Source organism: Lethenteron reissneri, chromosome 52 (assembly GCF_015708825.2).
Source record: "Lethenteron reissneri isolate LAM-NWPU_2019-01 chromosome 52, ASM1570882v1, whole genome shotgun sequence".
In the NCBI taxonomy this organism is placed as follows: Eukaryota; Metazoa; Chordata; class Hyperoartia; order Petromyzontiformes; family Petromyzontidae; genus Lethenteron; species Lethenteron reissneri.
In genome coordinates this window covers 10,567,546-10,584,892 of record NC_083830.1, presented here as the reverse complement: position 1 = coordinate 10,584,892, position 17,347 = coordinate 10,567,546, and the positions used below count along the sequence as shown (strand labels likewise).

Genomic DNA, 17,347 nt, shown 5'->3' with positions numbered 1-17,347 from the left:
GTGTGTTTTCATTGGCTAGAGAACTCTCCACCGCCACTTCTACACCATTGCAAGTCGCCATACAGTTGCCAAATCTGTTGATGATGTTTTGGGGCAACGATTACCCTAAAACATCTCCAATGTTTCATGGTGTATAGACACAGCGGGTGCTTGCGCTAACTATCGACACGGCGTGCGGTGATGACGGTGAAGGGGGCGGCGGTAGGTTTGGCGACTCAGAATTCATCCAGCAGATCCATGATCCTCTTTTGCTCGGCCTGCCGGAAGTCTTCGCTCTTGGCATCACCCAGGCTCTCTGTGTACTCTGTGAGACAAGGGCAAAAAGATGTAAGCCAATTACAGCTGGACCCGGGGGCCCCATCAGTGTAAATTTTTGTTCATGAAATTATGAAAATATTCGTGTTTTTTTATGTTAGTCAACAATGTCTGTAAGGTGACAAAAGTCAACTGGCATAACGATGACCACCCACCAAAACCGATCAAGCATGACTATATTACACTGACTAAGATAATTTCGGTGCGTTATTAAGAGAATGCAGTGTACTTAAGAAAACTACGAATGGTAATTGCATAGATGTTATGTTTAAACATTTCTTTACGAAGTTTTCTGATTTGCTTGCCTGATATTGGGGTAGGAAACATTTCTCACACCCGCAAATCAACATTCAATGACTAAGATTGGCTTAAACATGACTGCTGTAGTCATCTGGACTATGAGTGACTGAATTAATCCACAGACTAACTTAAAAAAACCCGAAAACTATTAACTATTTTTATTTTACCAAGGCCCACTGAGCTATATAGCTCTTTTTCGGAAGCGACGTGGACATCACAAATGATAGCGCAACGAAGTGGCTTATTACGTGGACATTTATAACAGCCAAATAATTTAAACGCGTGATGCTGATTCTAAATGTGGAGGGAATAACTGGAGGACCCGGAGAAAAATTCACTCGACCAAGGGGAGAACACGCAAACTCGTAGCGGCTTTTGGCTGGCCATCGAACAAAGCCGGTCACCGCATCGTGCGCTTTCAGATGCACTTCTGCGGCCGTCTGGAACGCTCTTCCTTCTGATATTAGGAAGCCACTAGAGCAGGAGTCGGCAACCGGAGCCGCACGCGGCTCTTTAAGGACTGCCGCTTCGTGACGTTATTCACATGCATTGTGGCTCTTAACATGGAGTTTTTTTGAAATTGAATTTGCACAAAAATGGCTCTTCTTGTTAATTTCGTCGTCGACCCCTGCACTAGAGCTATGCACTTTTTTATTTAGAGTGAAAACTCATTTCTTTAAAACTGCTTTAATGTTTAGTTTGTTGTCCTTCCCCCTCCGCACCTCCGATTAGCACGGTTGGCTACGTACGGTCGAAAGAAGTTCAACATGCATGCATACATACATCGGCACATACAACAGTCACCATGAGTTGCAGCCCTGTCGGGTGTTGGGAACGTGTGTGATTGTGAACGAGCTGTGGCCACGAACCTCGGATGATGTGACGCACCACCTTCATGGAGCCACCGCGCAGGTTCAAGATCTGGTTGACTCGCTGCCGGATCTACGCACGCACGTACACACGCACGCGATCGCCAGCATCATGCCAAGTCAAGCAGTGGATTGAGAACGATGTAAATAATTATTCATATTTCTTGGGAGGAAAAACTGGAACACCGATATGCCAATAGTTCTGCATGTTAACTGCATGAACCAAACTCTGAAATGTACTCACTTTAAAACAACGATATTTTGAAATCACCACCATGACTTTGCCTGATTAGACTTTCATTTAACTGAGGATGCGCATGTTACATTTAGATATGTTAGAACTAATCCCTGGTACCGACACGGTATGAGGAAGGCCTTCATCCAAAAGTGGATTTACATACCGGTTAGCACATAATCGTGGACGTAATAATAAAAGTTATTGATTCTTACATGCACAATCAGACGTATGCGTTCCGCGAGCGGGATAATTTACTTGAATCTCTGCATTGTTACATGCCTCATGATGAATACCAACGTTAGACAATGGGAATCACCCGCCAGTGTGTACAGGTGAGTATTCATTATTACACCCCACAAGGGGAAAGCTGCCGGTGTGTGAAGGTTATCACACTGGCGAGCACACCGGACCTGCGATCCAGAGGTCACTGGTTTGGTTTGAACTCCTGGAGCGGCGGTTGAAAATATTTCGCTTATTTAGCTGCTATACATTTCCACACGACAAGCCACTATGTTGAGCTGTAATTTGTGGCCAGGTCGCTTCTGAAAAATAAGTGAAAATGCCTCAGAGGACTTTGCCTGGTAGGATGGGGATGGTTTAGTTTTATTTGTATGTGTTTGGGTGATTTGTTTACCTTTCTTGTACTTTGCACTGCTATCGTGTTTTTCTACTGTTTGTTGTTCTAACGTTCTTATTCGTGCACACCACAGTTAGTCGGTCGGTCAAAGACGTCTGGCTAGCGTGGAAGAGTAGGCCAACGTTCCCTCCAGAAGAGCTCTCCCGAGTGGAGGGCCCTTCCACCAGGAGTGGTGGCCAGCCAACAACCGCACGGCCACACCTTCGCCGTCGCTCCGCACACGGCCACGCGCTGCCGCGTGGCACGGTGGTAGCCGTGCTGGCGTTTCGTCGCACCTGCGCCACGCCGGACGTGGAGATCTCCAGCATGACGTAGTCCACCAGCTGCAGCACGAAAAGCCCGGCGTCTAGCCGGCGCAGGTAGAAGTCGTCCTGCGCCTCGTCGTCGATAATCTCACCCCTCCGCACCATCTCCTGCACCACAACCGCCGCCACATCGTTCAACGCAGCCCACCGTCGTCAATTTGCGTAGTCCACTCATTTGTACGCTCAACACAGCCACTGGCTATTCATTGCGTTGTTCGTTAATTTGTAGGTTCAATGTGCTTGCGCAAGACCATTACCGTTGCGTATTTCTGTGCGACAAGTGCGGTCACTCGTGTGTACGTTTCACCGCGTCACTCACGTGCTTCTCTCCTTCGATCTTCTTGTCGGCAGCGGAAACTGTCTCCAGGTACTTGAAGTGCAGCTCCATCAGCCGGTCCACCTGGCAACCGACAAACATTAACCAAGAGAGGTGAGCGGGTGACTTGGAGGCCCGGGCAGCTACTCATGAGTAAACTCAAATGAGTGACTAGTTTCTTATTTTACCAGGTAAGGCCCACTGAGCTATATGGCTCTCTTTCAAGAGCGACCTGGCCACAAATGATAGCTCAACAAAGTGGCTTATCACGTGGACATTTATCGCAGCCAAGTTCTAAACAGTGTTCTCAAGCGCACGAGTTGATAAGTCTCAGTCCCCTCACAAACGATTGCAATAAGAAACATCGTTTGGTATTGGACTCGATTCGGATAGATTCCGGCTCTGAGATACAAAAAAAATAACATGTTTGACCGTCGGGCAACAAACAATATCACAGCAGAGGTTGAGGGGAAAGTACGCCCCCTACCTCCTGTGTGGGACGAGCGCCACTCTAAAGCACTTCTGCTGACCATTCACTGACAAATGGGGCGCAACGCTCTGTATAACTTAGCAATGTATCCTTCGTCTGATGACGCTGATAGAATTGGAATCATGTGGGGCGGGGGGAAGACAAGTACAGAATATAATCGATTATCACCATACAGAATATCATCGATTATCACCATACAGTCGATCATCGATTGATTATCGAGCGGATTTGGGGGGGAGGGAGGGGACGCCAGATTTTAAAAAACGCCAAATAATCACTACCTGACATTATTTAAAATAGTTTATTTTTGTACATTCTTGTCTGACATGTGTTTAGGTGATTGTCATGTGTTTTTTTGTGTTTTACATTTCTTTACTAAATGAAATTAGGATAAACATACAATTAGAAAATAATTAAGATCCTACTTTAAAAAGTTACCGTATTTACTTTACCGTACTTACTACTCCAATCTCGAAGACTCTGCATGGGGTGATGTAAACATTATTTTCATTGTTTAAGTTGTCTGTCGTGTATAATGTACTGTATATAATCTTTAACACTGAAATCAAGCATCACTACTTTTCTTTGTCATGCACACGGTGCCAATCGCTGGACTGGTTACAGCCTTTGGAGCGGTTTTACCGGTTTGGCCGGATTGGCCCGGAGCAGCCAAATAATGTTGGAAGCAACTGTTGGAAGCAACCGTATTATCATGGCGTGGTGCCGGATAATCGATGATCAACTGTGATGATCCACTGAGCGAGTCGGAACGAGCGGCCACACCTTCTCACAGTCGGTCTCCACAAACTTGTTGATGAGCCGTGTGCGCTGCTGCCCCTTGAGGTTCCTCAGCATGGAGGAGATGATGGAACACACGTGCTCTGCGGGGACACGGGGACGTCACAGGCGGCAGTGGGGAACACGCCAAGAGATTCGCGGTCCACCCACAAACACGCCGCTCCTGCGTGTGGTTATGTACAGCGGAACACGTTAAAAGGTCGCGCTCATTAAACACCACAAATGAACCGAAATACCTCACTGATCTCGTCAAGGAGCATAAACCATCATCACGCAAACTCCGGTCATCCTCACAGCAGAGGCTTTTAGCTGGCCATCGAACAAAAAGTCATCGCACGCTATCAGATGCGCTTCTGTGGCCGTTTGGAATTCTATTACTTCCGATATCGGGATGCCACAGGAGCTATGCACTTTTATATCTAGAATGACAACTAATTTCTTTAGAAGCACATTGTCCTTCCCTCTGCACCCCCGATTAGGATAGTTGGCTACATACGGTGCGAAAGAAGTTCAACATACTTATGCATTGTTGAACTGGCCGCCCCAGGGCAAAACCTGGCCCACAGTGGTTCACTGAGACATTTTTATTTTCCTTATTAAAATAATTTACCTGGAAAATCCCTTGAGATGGAACATCTCATTTGCAAGGGTGAGAGATGAGTGATAAACAAAAGAGATGAAAGAGCTGTATGCAAGAGATGAGGATAAGTGAAAATTACAGCGAGATACACGACAGGGATGTGACTGCTGGAGACAAGACGTTAGGATTAGTGGTAACGTGTGCATACAATGACATCACATGACAGGCCCAGGATGTGATGTGACGTGGCCCATCAGTACCTGCTCATTTTAGTGTGGTCCGTCGGAGGATACAATTCAAGTGCAGCTCGATAGAGACGCAGCCGAGTGTTTACCTTTAAAAATAACTTCATTTGAAAAAGAGGGAAAATCTGCGGAAGCGGGAGCAGCCCGTGGTAACTGTTCCTGTTAGTGGAACCAAAACGAGTACTCACGGGCACTTCCACAGATTTCTAAATTCTCCACAGCCAACCAGCGCAAGGAATCTATTCCTCGCACCTCCGAGTCGTCCTCTCTCTTCGAGAGGGAATAGTGCGAGGCGCGTTTGAACTCTAAATTGTTATCAAGTCTCTTTACACACGAGTGCAATGATCTATTACCAGGTAAGGCCTACTGAGCTGTGTAGCTCTTTTTCTGAAGCGACATGGCTATCATAAATGATGGCTCAACGAAGCGTATTATCGTCGCATGGAAATTTATCGTGGCCAAAATGGCCTAGGGCGGCCTTACCCTCGTGCTCCTTCTCGGACATGCCGGCCTTCTTGGCCCTGCCGGGCGTCTTCATGAAGAGGGGGAAGATGCTGCGCAGGCCCAGGATGTCCACAAACTTGTGGCAGTTGTCGGCGCCGTCCGGCCCCACCATGGCGTGGTCCAGCACCTTGAGGGCGCTGTTGCGGGAGCGCTTCTTCTCCCTGCCGGCGCAAGCGCGCCAACACGCACGCACGCACGCACATACCCCACTCCCCCGTCACGCTTGCCCCCAAACCGTCGTCACGGATTCATTTTAACTTTCCGACTCAAGTTGAAAGCGTCGGTGCATGAGCTCCGTGTGCCTGTTTAATACGTTCTCGTAAAGACGGTAGGATAAGAATATTAACTTGAATGCTAAAGGTTTTTGTTGCTGTTAGGGACTTTCCGTATAAAAAAACAGGCCACATTTATCAACCGGCCACAGAAGCACCGATAAAACCCGGTGATAAATGGACAAGCCTCTTTGGCCAAGGTGATGAGGTCACAAGCAACCTGCACGCCTCGCCTCCGCGTTATGTCATTACTTGAGATTCATGAAACCTTTCCCAAAGAATACACAATAGTTATCAAGATCGGACTTAATGTACTGAATCGTCGCTGTGATCATCAATCATTCGTGACACGCGCAAATCTAACGGCGCGTGTGTATGTGCGCGTGCGTGGATCAAGAGGTCCGGGTGAGCGCAACTCGTTGCTCACCGCAGCATGAGGTTCATGAGCTGCAGGCCCTCCCCGCGCAGGAAGCGCTCGCGGTTCGACGCCAGCATGAGGCACGAGCAGAGGCAGTCAAAGAGGTTCTCCATCATCTCCCCCTCCTCCCCACTCGCCGGGTCGTGACGCTTGAACACCTGCGTGTGGCCAACGGGAACGCCGTCGGTACGGGTTTTAAAATAAGGAGGGGGTGCTTGTATGTACGTAAGTATGTTGAACTTCTTTCGCAACGTACGTAGCCAACCGTATTAAATCGGAGGTGCGGGGGGAATGAATGTCACTGCACAAACAAGTGTTATAGGCTGTGAGGCTACATGGAAGGCAGCAGAGGCCTTTGCAGGGAAATCCCTCGCTGAACCAAACTTCACCAATCCACACTGACCGGCATGGGGCAGAACGGTAAAACAACCCCCACGACCCCCATGGCCTTTTTGGAGGCCCTCATCCAGCAGTAGATTGAGAGAAGAGGCTCCCCGCATGTACGTAGCACACTTACCGAGAGCTGCTGTAGAAGCACGTCGATTCCTTCCATCTCTCCCAGGAGTTCTCTGTTAGCTGCATCACGCAAACACACACGGACCTTTATTATGAACACTATTAGTCGCAAACAGAAGCAGACAAGGGAGGTAATTTGGTAAGGCTCACATGTTCATCATCATACCATGGTCACCATCATCACCACCAAGTTGTGGCCTTTACAGATGCATTTCGTTTTCATCAAAACTATGTTTAGTTTGTTGTCCTTCCCCTGCACCTCAACATACATATGAAGCCATCGTCACCAATGCAGTCTTTACAATTTACACAGTCCCTTTAAAGCCCAGAGCAGGCGCAACGATTCCCCTTTTCCACTTGCACATCCGAGTCAGGCCAGCGTGAGGGCCCCTCACAGTACACGTGGTATTCTGCCAGCTCTTTGTCGTGACAAGCTGGAACCAAACCGCAATACGCTGGCATCACGAGACACTGGTTCGGGGGCCAAGCAGGGCCAGGGGGGGGGGCGGGGTTAACTGTGCTTTCTGGCACCTCGCGAGCCGTGAGGGGGGGGCCCGCTTGGCACAGGTTTTGTGGGGGGGGGGGTAACGGCTTGGCACGGGCCTCGGGGGGGGAGGGCCGGCTTCGCACAGGCCTCGGGGGGGGGGGGGGGGGGAGCCGGCTTAGCATGGGCCCTGGGGCGGGGCAGCTTGGCACGGACCCTGGTGCAGCTCAGTTCTACAGTGTAAAAGAGGAAATGTGCGTCTCAGCAACAGCAAGCTGGGGGAGGGCGATGTTGTGGGGGGTGTGGACACCTCACCGTCATTGTTCTGCAGGAGGATTGAGAGGATTTCGCTGCAGTACAGCTTGTTCGCGTCAAAGGGCATCTTGGCCTGCGATCCGCAGCAAAGGGACAACGATGATGACACCTCAACAAAACCTCTTGACAAATTGCAGGCACGGTTTGTGTGTAGAATTTCTTTCACACCGTACGTAGCCAACCGCGCAAATCGGGAGGTGTGGTGGAGTGGTGGTGCATGCCTATGACCCAGCACTCTTGAGGTGAGGGTTAGTGGATCGGGCAGAGAGATGTGTGAAACTCCCAGATCCGCGCTTCGAGAGATCTTGCCGTAGATTATGAGGATTGTGATGTGGTTGTAAGGAGTGAGATGCAAGTATATGGAGAGCAGTGTGGTGATGAGCAACTAGAAGCAGGTACTCTAGTCCCTCGGTTAACAGTGACATCGGTTAACGTTTTTTTCGGTGAATGTTTCGCCTCCCATAGGACCCCATTTTTCGACCAACATTAAATTTTTGACTAACGGTACGTTTACGTTCGGAACGCGAGGCGCCAATTTCGGCCAACCCGAGCGATCTTAAGTGGAGCTGAGGCATGCCCTCAGCCAATCAGTGACCCCCATTTATAAGCGTTTAGACCTCGACTGGCTTTGTTTACATGTTTTCCCTTTCTTATGTTTATTAACATTGTTTAAATGTAATAAACTATGTTTTTAGGGTAAAAAAGGTCAACTTCCGATCATCTTCAATCGGTTGAATGCTATTAACGTGTAGTTAATATATTGGATTAACAGTTATTTCGGTTAACAGTAGTTTTTGTGGAACGGATTAAAAAGGTTAACCGAGAGGCTACTATATGATTATTATGGTTACGCTTGTTTACCCAGGAAAGCCTCGCCGAGTCTAAAGTCTTTTACAAGAGGCTCCTGCCAAGTTTTCACAGTAGGGGGCGATGGTGCAATGTGAAATCCCAGTTGAGTAATTTGTACGAATGAACGTGACGGCCGTACGGTTGTCAAGGAGCATAAACCGTCGCACCAACTCCGGTCATCCTCGCAGCAGCAGCAGCTTTTGGCTAACCATCAAACAAAGACGGCCACCGCATTGCGCGCTTCCTTCCAATATTAAGAAGCCACTGGAGCGATGCACTTTTAAATCATCTACATTTAAAACTCATTTCTTTAGGAACTGCCTTTTGTGTTTAGTTTGTTGTACTTCCCCACCCCGCACCTCCGATTAGTACGGTTGGCTACGTACGGTGCGAATGAAGTTGTATATACGTGTGTGAGGATCGAGGTACAGACATGAGGAACGGCGAACTGCGTCTCACCCGTATCCGCTTGAGCAGCCACTGCATGAGGCCCTGCCGCGCGGCCTCCGTGCTCATCTCTGGCCGGAACTCCGTCAGGTTCTCGATGATCGCTGTAACGCCACACGAGGGGGTTCACAGGTGAGCTATCCGTGCGAGGCTCACGTGCGAGACTGTACCGTTGTGGGGCTGTCAGGTGTGAGCGTCCTACCTGTGCGAGAGGCGAGTGTATGACATCGCCTTTCTCTTCGCGGCTCTGCAGTGAATGTTGTAAGTTTCTGTGGGTGAGGTGTGAGCTTCGTGCTAGTGGGAGTCGAGAGGAAGGTGCGATGGTTCTAGCTCAGGCGTCGGCAACCTGCGGCTCCGGAGGCGCATGCGGCTCTTTAAGGACTGCTTCGTGACGTCAGTTATTAAGGACCACCGTCTCGTATTCACATGCATGGCGGCTCTTGAAATATTGAGTTTTCTTTACTAAATTCCCCAAAAATGGCTGCTATTTTGGTTGTCGACTTGTTCGAGCTGTATGGAAACCAGGCGTGAAGTTCCTACCGGGACAGCAGGAGCAGGGAACCTGTGGCCTGTGGACCACTTACATACGGCCCACAACTTAATATCCAATGACATGTGGTAGCCACACGAGGCCTTACCGCTTCAAAAAGGCCGGTAAATGATATTTATGTCACCGCATGCTTCTTGACCGCCTTAATCGGGTATTATTTCTGACCTGGCTGCAAAAATGGTTTCCAATTTTCGCACTCAACCACTCCTGTCACTGGAAGGGCCTCTACACTCGGTCGCAACGCATGTCGTTATTTTTCGCGTGATTACAGACTAACACTAACCTCTAGTGATAATGTGGTTGTTGCCCAGAATATCAATTTTGAAGGTCCTATTCGGCCCAAACAAAAGTGGTTCTTCCCCACCCTTGCTGTGCAAGGTCAGGATTGAGGATCGTAGCTGCAATGGGGGCTTTAGATGCAAGGGTCTCCCCTTTTTGGCGATCATCAGTGGGGCTCGTTACAGCTATACACCTGCTTGGGGATCATCAGTAGGTGCTCATTACAGCAGCATTAAAGCGACACTCCACTGCTCCTGCCTGGCGCGGTTATCATCTGGGCTTGACCACCTGAATGTGAAAATTAAGTTGTTGCTCTGCATCTACATCAGCAACCATACGACAGAAGATTTGGGGCTCACACGTGCCGTGATTTGATCTCGTGCGGTTGAAGCGAGGAGACTCACCGAGCGTGTTGTGAACGCCGACTGCCTCCTCCTTGGTCGCCTCGTCGAGTCGCTCCAGGTTCTGCACCAGCAGCGCCACCACCTGCTCGTTGAGCTGCAGGAAGAGTGCGCGGATGGCGAGCGCAATGTATGTACGTTGAACTTTTTTCGCACCCGTACGTAGCCAACCACGCTAGTCGGAGGTGCGGGGGCAACAAACTAAACACAAGAGGCAGTTATAAAGAAATTCGTTTTCAATCAGCCACCGGTCGCTGCCGTTGACGGCGCAATATAATTTTTCTTGTCACCATACGACGCAAAAGAAACGTTCGCGATACGACAAATATGGCGATATCAGTTTCCCACAGCTCTGCGATTAGAGCTAACAACACAACACGCAAAGGCGTGCTGTTCGCAATGGAAGGCACAATGGCAGTTGTGCCTTCCCGCTGTTTGTGAGCACGTTAGTACACCAATTTGTTTACAGCTTGCAAGACGCATTCGCCTGTTGCGATAGGGGTTTCTCATCACAAACAGGGAGAGCGTTTCGTTTTTTATTGCGATGTGCTTCGCTCTCCTTCCAGCACGGATAAAGATGACGGCGTGGTGTGTGCGAGCGTCCATCAGTCCAGCGTAAGAGTGCGGCATCAGAACCCGCGCAAGAACCCCGGTGTTGGTCACTGCTCGGGAGACGAGCATGCGTCTGCTGCTTAATTCTCCGAGCATTTCGATATTCGTCGCAACTTTCAGGAACCCATCCTCGACATAAAGCGGGGTATTATTGTGCCACCTAAGGTGGCAAAACTTTAGTGGTACCAATTATATCAAATCTAGATTTAATTATAAAGCTAATAAGAGTAAAGTATTTGATAAAGCCACTCACATGCAATGGTTAGCAAAGAATTCACTGTTACTGCCCATTTAAATAAAATTAAATCACTGAGGTCCTTCCACCGCAGAAGGCACCAACAAGTCAGAATCAGAATCTTTATTTATCCTGGAGAAATCTGATGAGCTGTGAAACTCTTTTTCACAGATGTCCAGGAGGGGCAGGTCAAGAGAGTTACAACTATAACAAAAACGATAAGAGTGCAAAGTATAGGAAAGGTAAGCAAATCACTATGAATAAATAAACCAAAACTAAACTTTTATCTTACTGGGTAAAGCCCACTGAGCTATTCGTTATTTTTCAGAAGCGACCTGGCCACAAACGATAACTCTACGAAGTGGCTTATCATCACGTGGACATTTATCAGCAACCAAAAATTCTAGACGTGTGTTGATTCTAAATGCGCAAAGGAAAAAACCAGAGGCAGGTCAAGAAGTTACAACAAAACTAAACGCTTGGTTTGTATCTCGGCGACCGACAGCGAACACGGCACGGCGCGAGTGCTTACGAGCGCATCGGTCAGCGTCCGCGCGCCCTCCTGGCTCTCATGCAGCGTGTCCACGTCCGTGAGCTCCTGCAGGAGGTCTACCACCTCGATGGCGATATGTACCCCGGGGGTCAAGGACTCCAACCACGCACGTGCGAAAGACTGGAAAGAACGCAACTGGTGTTTCGGCCAAAACATCCCAGAGATGGAGAATTACCTACAAATTACTCAACTGGGATTTAACATTGCAGCATCGCCCCCGACTGTGATAACTTGGCAGGAGCCTCCTGTAAAAGACTTAGGACTCGGCGAGGCTTTCCTAGGTAAACAAGCGTAACACAATAATAATAACTACTTCTGGCTCATCATCATCACACTCCTCTCCGTATACTCGCATCTCACTCAAACAACAGCATTCACAATCCTCATAACATACGGCAGGATCTCCTTCAGCGTGAGTCTGGGAGTTTCACACATCTCTCTGCCCGATCCACTAACCCTCACCACAAGAGTGCTGGGTAACACTTTCATCAATCCACTGCTGGATGAGGGACTCCACGTGCCATGCGAGTTTATCTGAGCATTGACCTCAAATTGTAAATGTTCTTGGTTTACTCGACAACACACCGGAGTGCTGAACTAGTAACTAATTGGCACATTTTACGTGACAAATGTAATTAATTGGCTGTGTCGGGTGGTGGCGGGTTAACGACACATTTATATTTAAGCAATCTAACCCAAAAAAAAACCATTAATGGGTTTATCAGTCCCACATCATGGATGGACATCATGGATGTGGGACCATAGATATACAATAGGTACTACTGCCCATATCGTATAGTCGTACGACAAACATACGAGACGGATAATCAACTGACAAAGTACTCCTCCCCTCTCCATCATCACCTCCTCCCTCTCTCTTCTCTCCTCTTTTCGTCTTCGTTCACTCTCTACCTGCTCCTCTCCCATCTCCTCCACTTGTCTCTTCTACTCTTAACCTGAAATATCGTTTTTTCGTAACCAACACAATGATCCACGTTTGTTCTTGGGTTAGGCCCCGCAGTAGTTTTATGCCAAAATCCTTGCCATTATCCCTGCGCCACCCGATAATATTGTCACATTTACACAGATATTACACTGTACATCGTGCATTGATCAAATTCTGACTAAGAAGGCTCCTTCCTCATCAGCGGCTTATGGTGCTTTTCACAACTGAAGTCAACATCAACAAAGGATGCTTCGCTCAATTAGGTGGGTAGTGTGCTTAGATACGGAGTGGTCTTCTGCCCATAATGTAGCACAGCCCTCGCTGACTCGTGGCTTTACATACAGCTACTACGAACTGACAAACATTCTTTCTTTCACACCATTGCAGACACGTATCGTGATTAGATTAAAGAAAAACAATTGCACATAAGGACCAGGATCATGCCCCTCTTCATTCTATTTTCCTAAAAAATATCTGACAACGTTTAGACAATGAATTTAAAATGTGGCTGGCTGCGGGCTAAAGCCTATTCTTATTTTTTTCATCATTTTGATCATGGAAAAAATGTCCCATAGATACAGGGTGATGTACAGATGAAAAAACACACGGATGTGAAAGGGTTAATGGATGGATCGTTACACCACCGATATTCATCACAGCCGCGTCGCTTCCGGCAGCACTGCGGGATTAATCACGGTCACCCGCAGTCGGGCCGCGAAGGATATCGGTGTTGTCGTGGCTGAGAAGGCCCAGGAGCGACGTCACCGAGTTGAGGTCGACGAGCAGAGGGTAGAGCTCTGGCATCGTGGCGATCACGTGCATCTCCTGGATGACGTCGTTCAGGTCCAACTCGGACTCCATGAACCTGCACGTTAATTCGGGTCGGGCGAGAATCAAACGTGTTACTCTGCTCCCTCGATTTCAGAGGCGCAATCGGCATCAGTGATACTGCCTTCAGAAAGTTAAGCATATTGCTAATAATAGAATATGATATAAACACAGACAAGCAAACGCACACAAGCGATAATGTTAAACTGGGGATGCCTCACTTCTCTGGGTTGTCGGGGAATTTTATTCTGAGCTCCTGATTCTTCAGTGTCGTCTTCTCGAAGTTCAATACCATCCTCTTCACGCCGTTATCATCCAATGACTGGCCCTGTCAAAGACAACGATGGCAATTATGAACTTTTGTGGAAAGTTCTGCGAAGCGAGAACATATTAATAATTTCCCGTTCCAAGACGTCTGCAAGTTGCAGGGTGGGTCCTGTTCACCGCTGAATCTCGGAACGCGAAGCATTGTTTTTTTCGAATAAAACATGTATTTGTAAATTCAATAAAAACTCAAACATGCGTACGAAAGGTATTTTTTGTCTGTTTAAGAGTAAGGAGCTTTCTACAAAAAAAATCTAATCAAAACGATAAGCTTGCTTATCACATTTCCCTTTGTAAGATTTTTTCTTAGGTAGACAATTACTTTATGAAATATATTTCGAGTACGAAATATGAAGACAATATCATATCGTACCGTACTGCAACCCATGGCCTCCTCCCACCAAGACAAAGATCCCCCGTATAGCCTTAACAGATTATAACAGCTGTTAGCGAGCATCACCAGCAGTGGGCGCCAACATCACCGCCAGCCATGCGAACCACTATGCTCAGTATCACAAGTGTCACTACCACGAAAACCTCTCGTATGGAACAAAATATGCTTTCAAAATTATCAAACATACCAATGCCAAACCCTCATAAATAAGGGGCCGAGGTGTTACATGTATTTTACTCAAGCATCTATTTTTCTGATGTGTTTTGCGTTTAGATGCACCTATTTTAAAAGCCGGATCTCCCTTGAACACGAGACCTGTGGTGTCAATGGGTTTTCACCTGGCTTAGCGAAAGGCAATTAAAGAACATTTCATGTCCTTTAGCCACATCGCTATGTGGATTATTAAACCTTCTCTCACCTTCCATCCCCACCTCTTCTCATCCACTGAGAGAGAAGTTGATGAGATCGAGGAACGTTTTTTATTTAGCAAATGCTTTTACACGTGACAATCGTACAGTTAGAGCGCCAGATACGCAAGAGAAATAAATATATTTGTCAGTGTTATATGTGAGTAGACGTCAGCCCGCGTAGCCACAGAGCATGTGACAGCCTCCCAGAGGTCGCAATCGGGTACCCGATACCCGTACCCTATCCGATACCCGGCTACCCGTACCCAGCCGGGTACGGGTAGCCGTTTGCGACCCTGGTGCGGCCGGGTACGGGTAGGCCGTGAGTCACTGGTGAGTAACCGTTTGTCACTCATTTCCCAACGTCTTGTCTCTTCTCACAATTCAAGTTCCTAGAATCAACCCACCCGCGCCTGCAACATGGCTTCATCCCAGAAGTCGCAATCGGGTACCCATACCCATACCCTACCCGATACCCGGCCGGGTACGGGTAGCCGGGTATCGGGTAGGGTACGGGTACCAATTTGCGACCCTGGTGCGGCCGGGTACGGGTACCCGTTTGCGATCCTGGTGCGGCCGGGTACGGGTACCAATTTGCGACCCTGGTGCGGCCGGGTACGGGTACCCGTTTGCGATCCTGGTGCGGCCGGGTACGGGTAAGGAATCAAAACCCGTTTGCGACCTCTGCAGCCTCCTCTTCCAGCACGTGCAGGGCAACAACAACCTGTCCGCCCGGTACGCCCCGACGGACTTCACAGCCGAAGACGATGTTCTCCAAGGTCTCCTGGCTCTCCGCAATCACATGGCAGGGCTGTTGCGTAGCACGCCCCATCGATTCTCGGAAGCGGCGCACACCCCTCCTTAGCCTGCATCGTCCTCACCTCGTCATCTTTGCTCATCATTTCCACCTGCTGCTGCTGGTCGGTGGGGGGCTCCGCACGGCCCCTGCCGGGCCCGTGCTTGCGTGGGGGGTGCGGCAGCTCCTCCTCGCTGTCATCCTCCTCGTCGAGAACGCGCTTAGGCCCCTTGTCGGGCTGCGGCGGGGCGAGGAAGAGGTGGCAGAGAAGCAGACGGGAAGAAGAGATGGAGCAGACGAGGGTGGACAGAGGAGCAGCACAGAATGATGGAGAACCAGAGGATGGTTGAGATATTATATATTGCAATGTGGATTTATACAGTTTCTAAATGTGACTGCATCTCAATCAGCTGTACAGAAATACTGGGCATATTTATTTTAAAGAGGTAGTCTTATGTCTGCATGTGAGTCTATGGGTCTCCCTAGGTCAATGGGTTTCTGCGCAAGTCTATGGGTCTCCATGTGAGTCTAGAAATATTTGGCAGTCTATTGGGTCTCAGAAAGTCTGTATGGGTCTCGGTGCGAGTCTGTAGGTCTCCATGTGACTATCGGTCTCTAAGCTAGTCTGTGGGTCTCTATTTCACTCTATGCGTTTCTATATAAGTCTGTGGGTCTTTGTGCGAGTCTTCGAGTTGCAGTGTGAGTCTATGAACTCTGTGCGAGTCGTTGAGTCTCCATGTGACTACGAGTTTGTGTATGCATGTGTGTCTCTGTGGGAGTTTATGGGTTGCAGTGTGTGGGTCTATGATCTATCTCTATGCTTGTCTGTGGGTCTGTGTGTGACTCTACGGGTGTCTGTGTGACTCTACGGGTCACTGTGTGTGATCTATCTTTATGCAAGTCTGAGTATCCATGTGACTGTCTCTATGAAAGTACTGAGATTGCATTTAACTATGGGTCTCTGTGTGAGCCTGTGGGTCTCTGTGCGAGTCTACGGGTTGGAGTGTGTGAGTCTATGATCTATTTCTATGCGAGTATGTGGGTCTCTATGCAAGTCAATGAGCCTCTATGTGACTATCGGTCTCTATGCAAGTCTGTGGGTCTCCATGTGACTCCATGGGTCTCTGTGCGAGTCCGTGGGTCTATGTGACTCTACGGGTCTCTGTGCGAGTCCGTGGGTCTATGTGACTCTACGGGTCTCTGTGCGAGTCTACGGGTCGCAGTGTGTGAGTCTATGATCTATCTCTACGCGAGTCTGTGGGTCTCTATGCAAGTCAATGAGCCTCCATGTGACTATGGGTCTCTGTGTGACTCTACGTGTCTCTATGCAACTCTACGAGTCTCCGTGTGACTCTATGGGTCCCTGCGCGGCTCCACGTGTCGCAGTGTGCGAGTCTACGATCTATCGCTACGCGAGATTGTGCGTCTCTGTGTGACTCCACGTGTCTCTATGCAACTCTACGAGTTTCTCTGCAACTCTACGAGTCTCCGTGTGACTCTACGGGTCTCTGTGCGAGTCCGTGAACCCTAAGAATTGCGTGGCTCTGGCATCGCGGCCCAGGCCGCGCGCGCCACCCTCGCTCCGTTCCGCCCCGGGACGCGGAGGCGCCTCGGCCGATGCCCTCGGGGGCAACGGCAGCGACTGAGAAGAGGGCGCCGGGAGATGCCCCTGAAGGTGGAGACTTTGAGTCCTGAACTTTAAACGACGACGACGACGCAACTTGAAAGTGCGCAGCCAATTCACCTGGAACTTCAGCAGCTCGGCGACATCCATTGCAGCGGGGCGCGATGTGACGTCATGTCACTCTGTAGCGTCGTCGTCTCCCCCCCTCCGTCGCAAACGCGCGCTTGACGTCACGTCATCGAGAACGCGACGCGCAGGCTTGCGTGAGATGACGTCATCGCGAAAGCGGCGGGTTTGCGTACGATGACGTCGTAGCGATGAATTTCGATTTAAAGCGTTCTTCACCTGAAGACGGCTGCTTGCGTTGTAGCCGAAACGTCGTGAGAATAATTAAATTTTATTATGTTTTATTTTTATTATTTTATTACTTCCCTTCTACGTGACTTTACCGAAAGAACCAAGAAGATGTGGTAGCGATGGTTGACAAGTTGGGTGAGCCG

General features: G+C 48.9%; 1 protein-coding gene across 1 annotated transcript; it reads right to left on the bottom strand.

The window, feature by feature from the left end:
* On the bottom strand, positions 1 to 17,068 carry CTNNBL1 (catenin beta like 1). Its single transcript, XM_061573449.1, has 16 exons — positions 16,968 to 17,068; positions 15,309 to 15,461; positions 13,524 to 13,630; positions 13,200 to 13,339; positions 11,508 to 11,605; positions 10,132 to 10,225; positions 8,911 to 9,002; positions 7,603 to 7,675; positions 6,805 to 6,863; positions 6,297 to 6,445; positions 5,577 to 5,758; positions 4,254 to 4,351; positions 2,984 to 3,064; positions 2,635 to 2,772; positions 1,485 to 1,557; positions 1 to 304 (listed from the first exon to the last, which is right to left on the bottom strand). The coding sequence occupies exons 1-16, from the start codon at positions 16,995 to 16,997 to the stop codon at positions 216 to 218; spliced, it is 1,656 nt and encodes a 551-aa protein (XP_061429433.1). The 5' UTR covers positions 16,998 to 17,068; the 3' UTR covers positions 1 to 215.
* Positions 17,069 to 17,347: the final 279 nt, after the last annotated feature.

Coding starts and splice junctions, on each gene's coding strand:
- CTNNBL1 (XM_061573449.1), bottom strand. CDS start 16,997: ATGGATGTCGCCGAGCTGCTGAAGTTCCAG. Junction 6,446..6,804: donor TGCTTCTACAGCAGCTCTCG/GTAAGTGTGCTA, acceptor GGCCACACGCAG/GTGTTCAAGCGTCACGACCC. Junction 1,558..2,634: donor CCACGTCCGGCGTGGCGCAG/GTGCGACGAAAC, acceptor GTGCGTGCGTAG/ATCCGGCAGCGAGTCAACCA.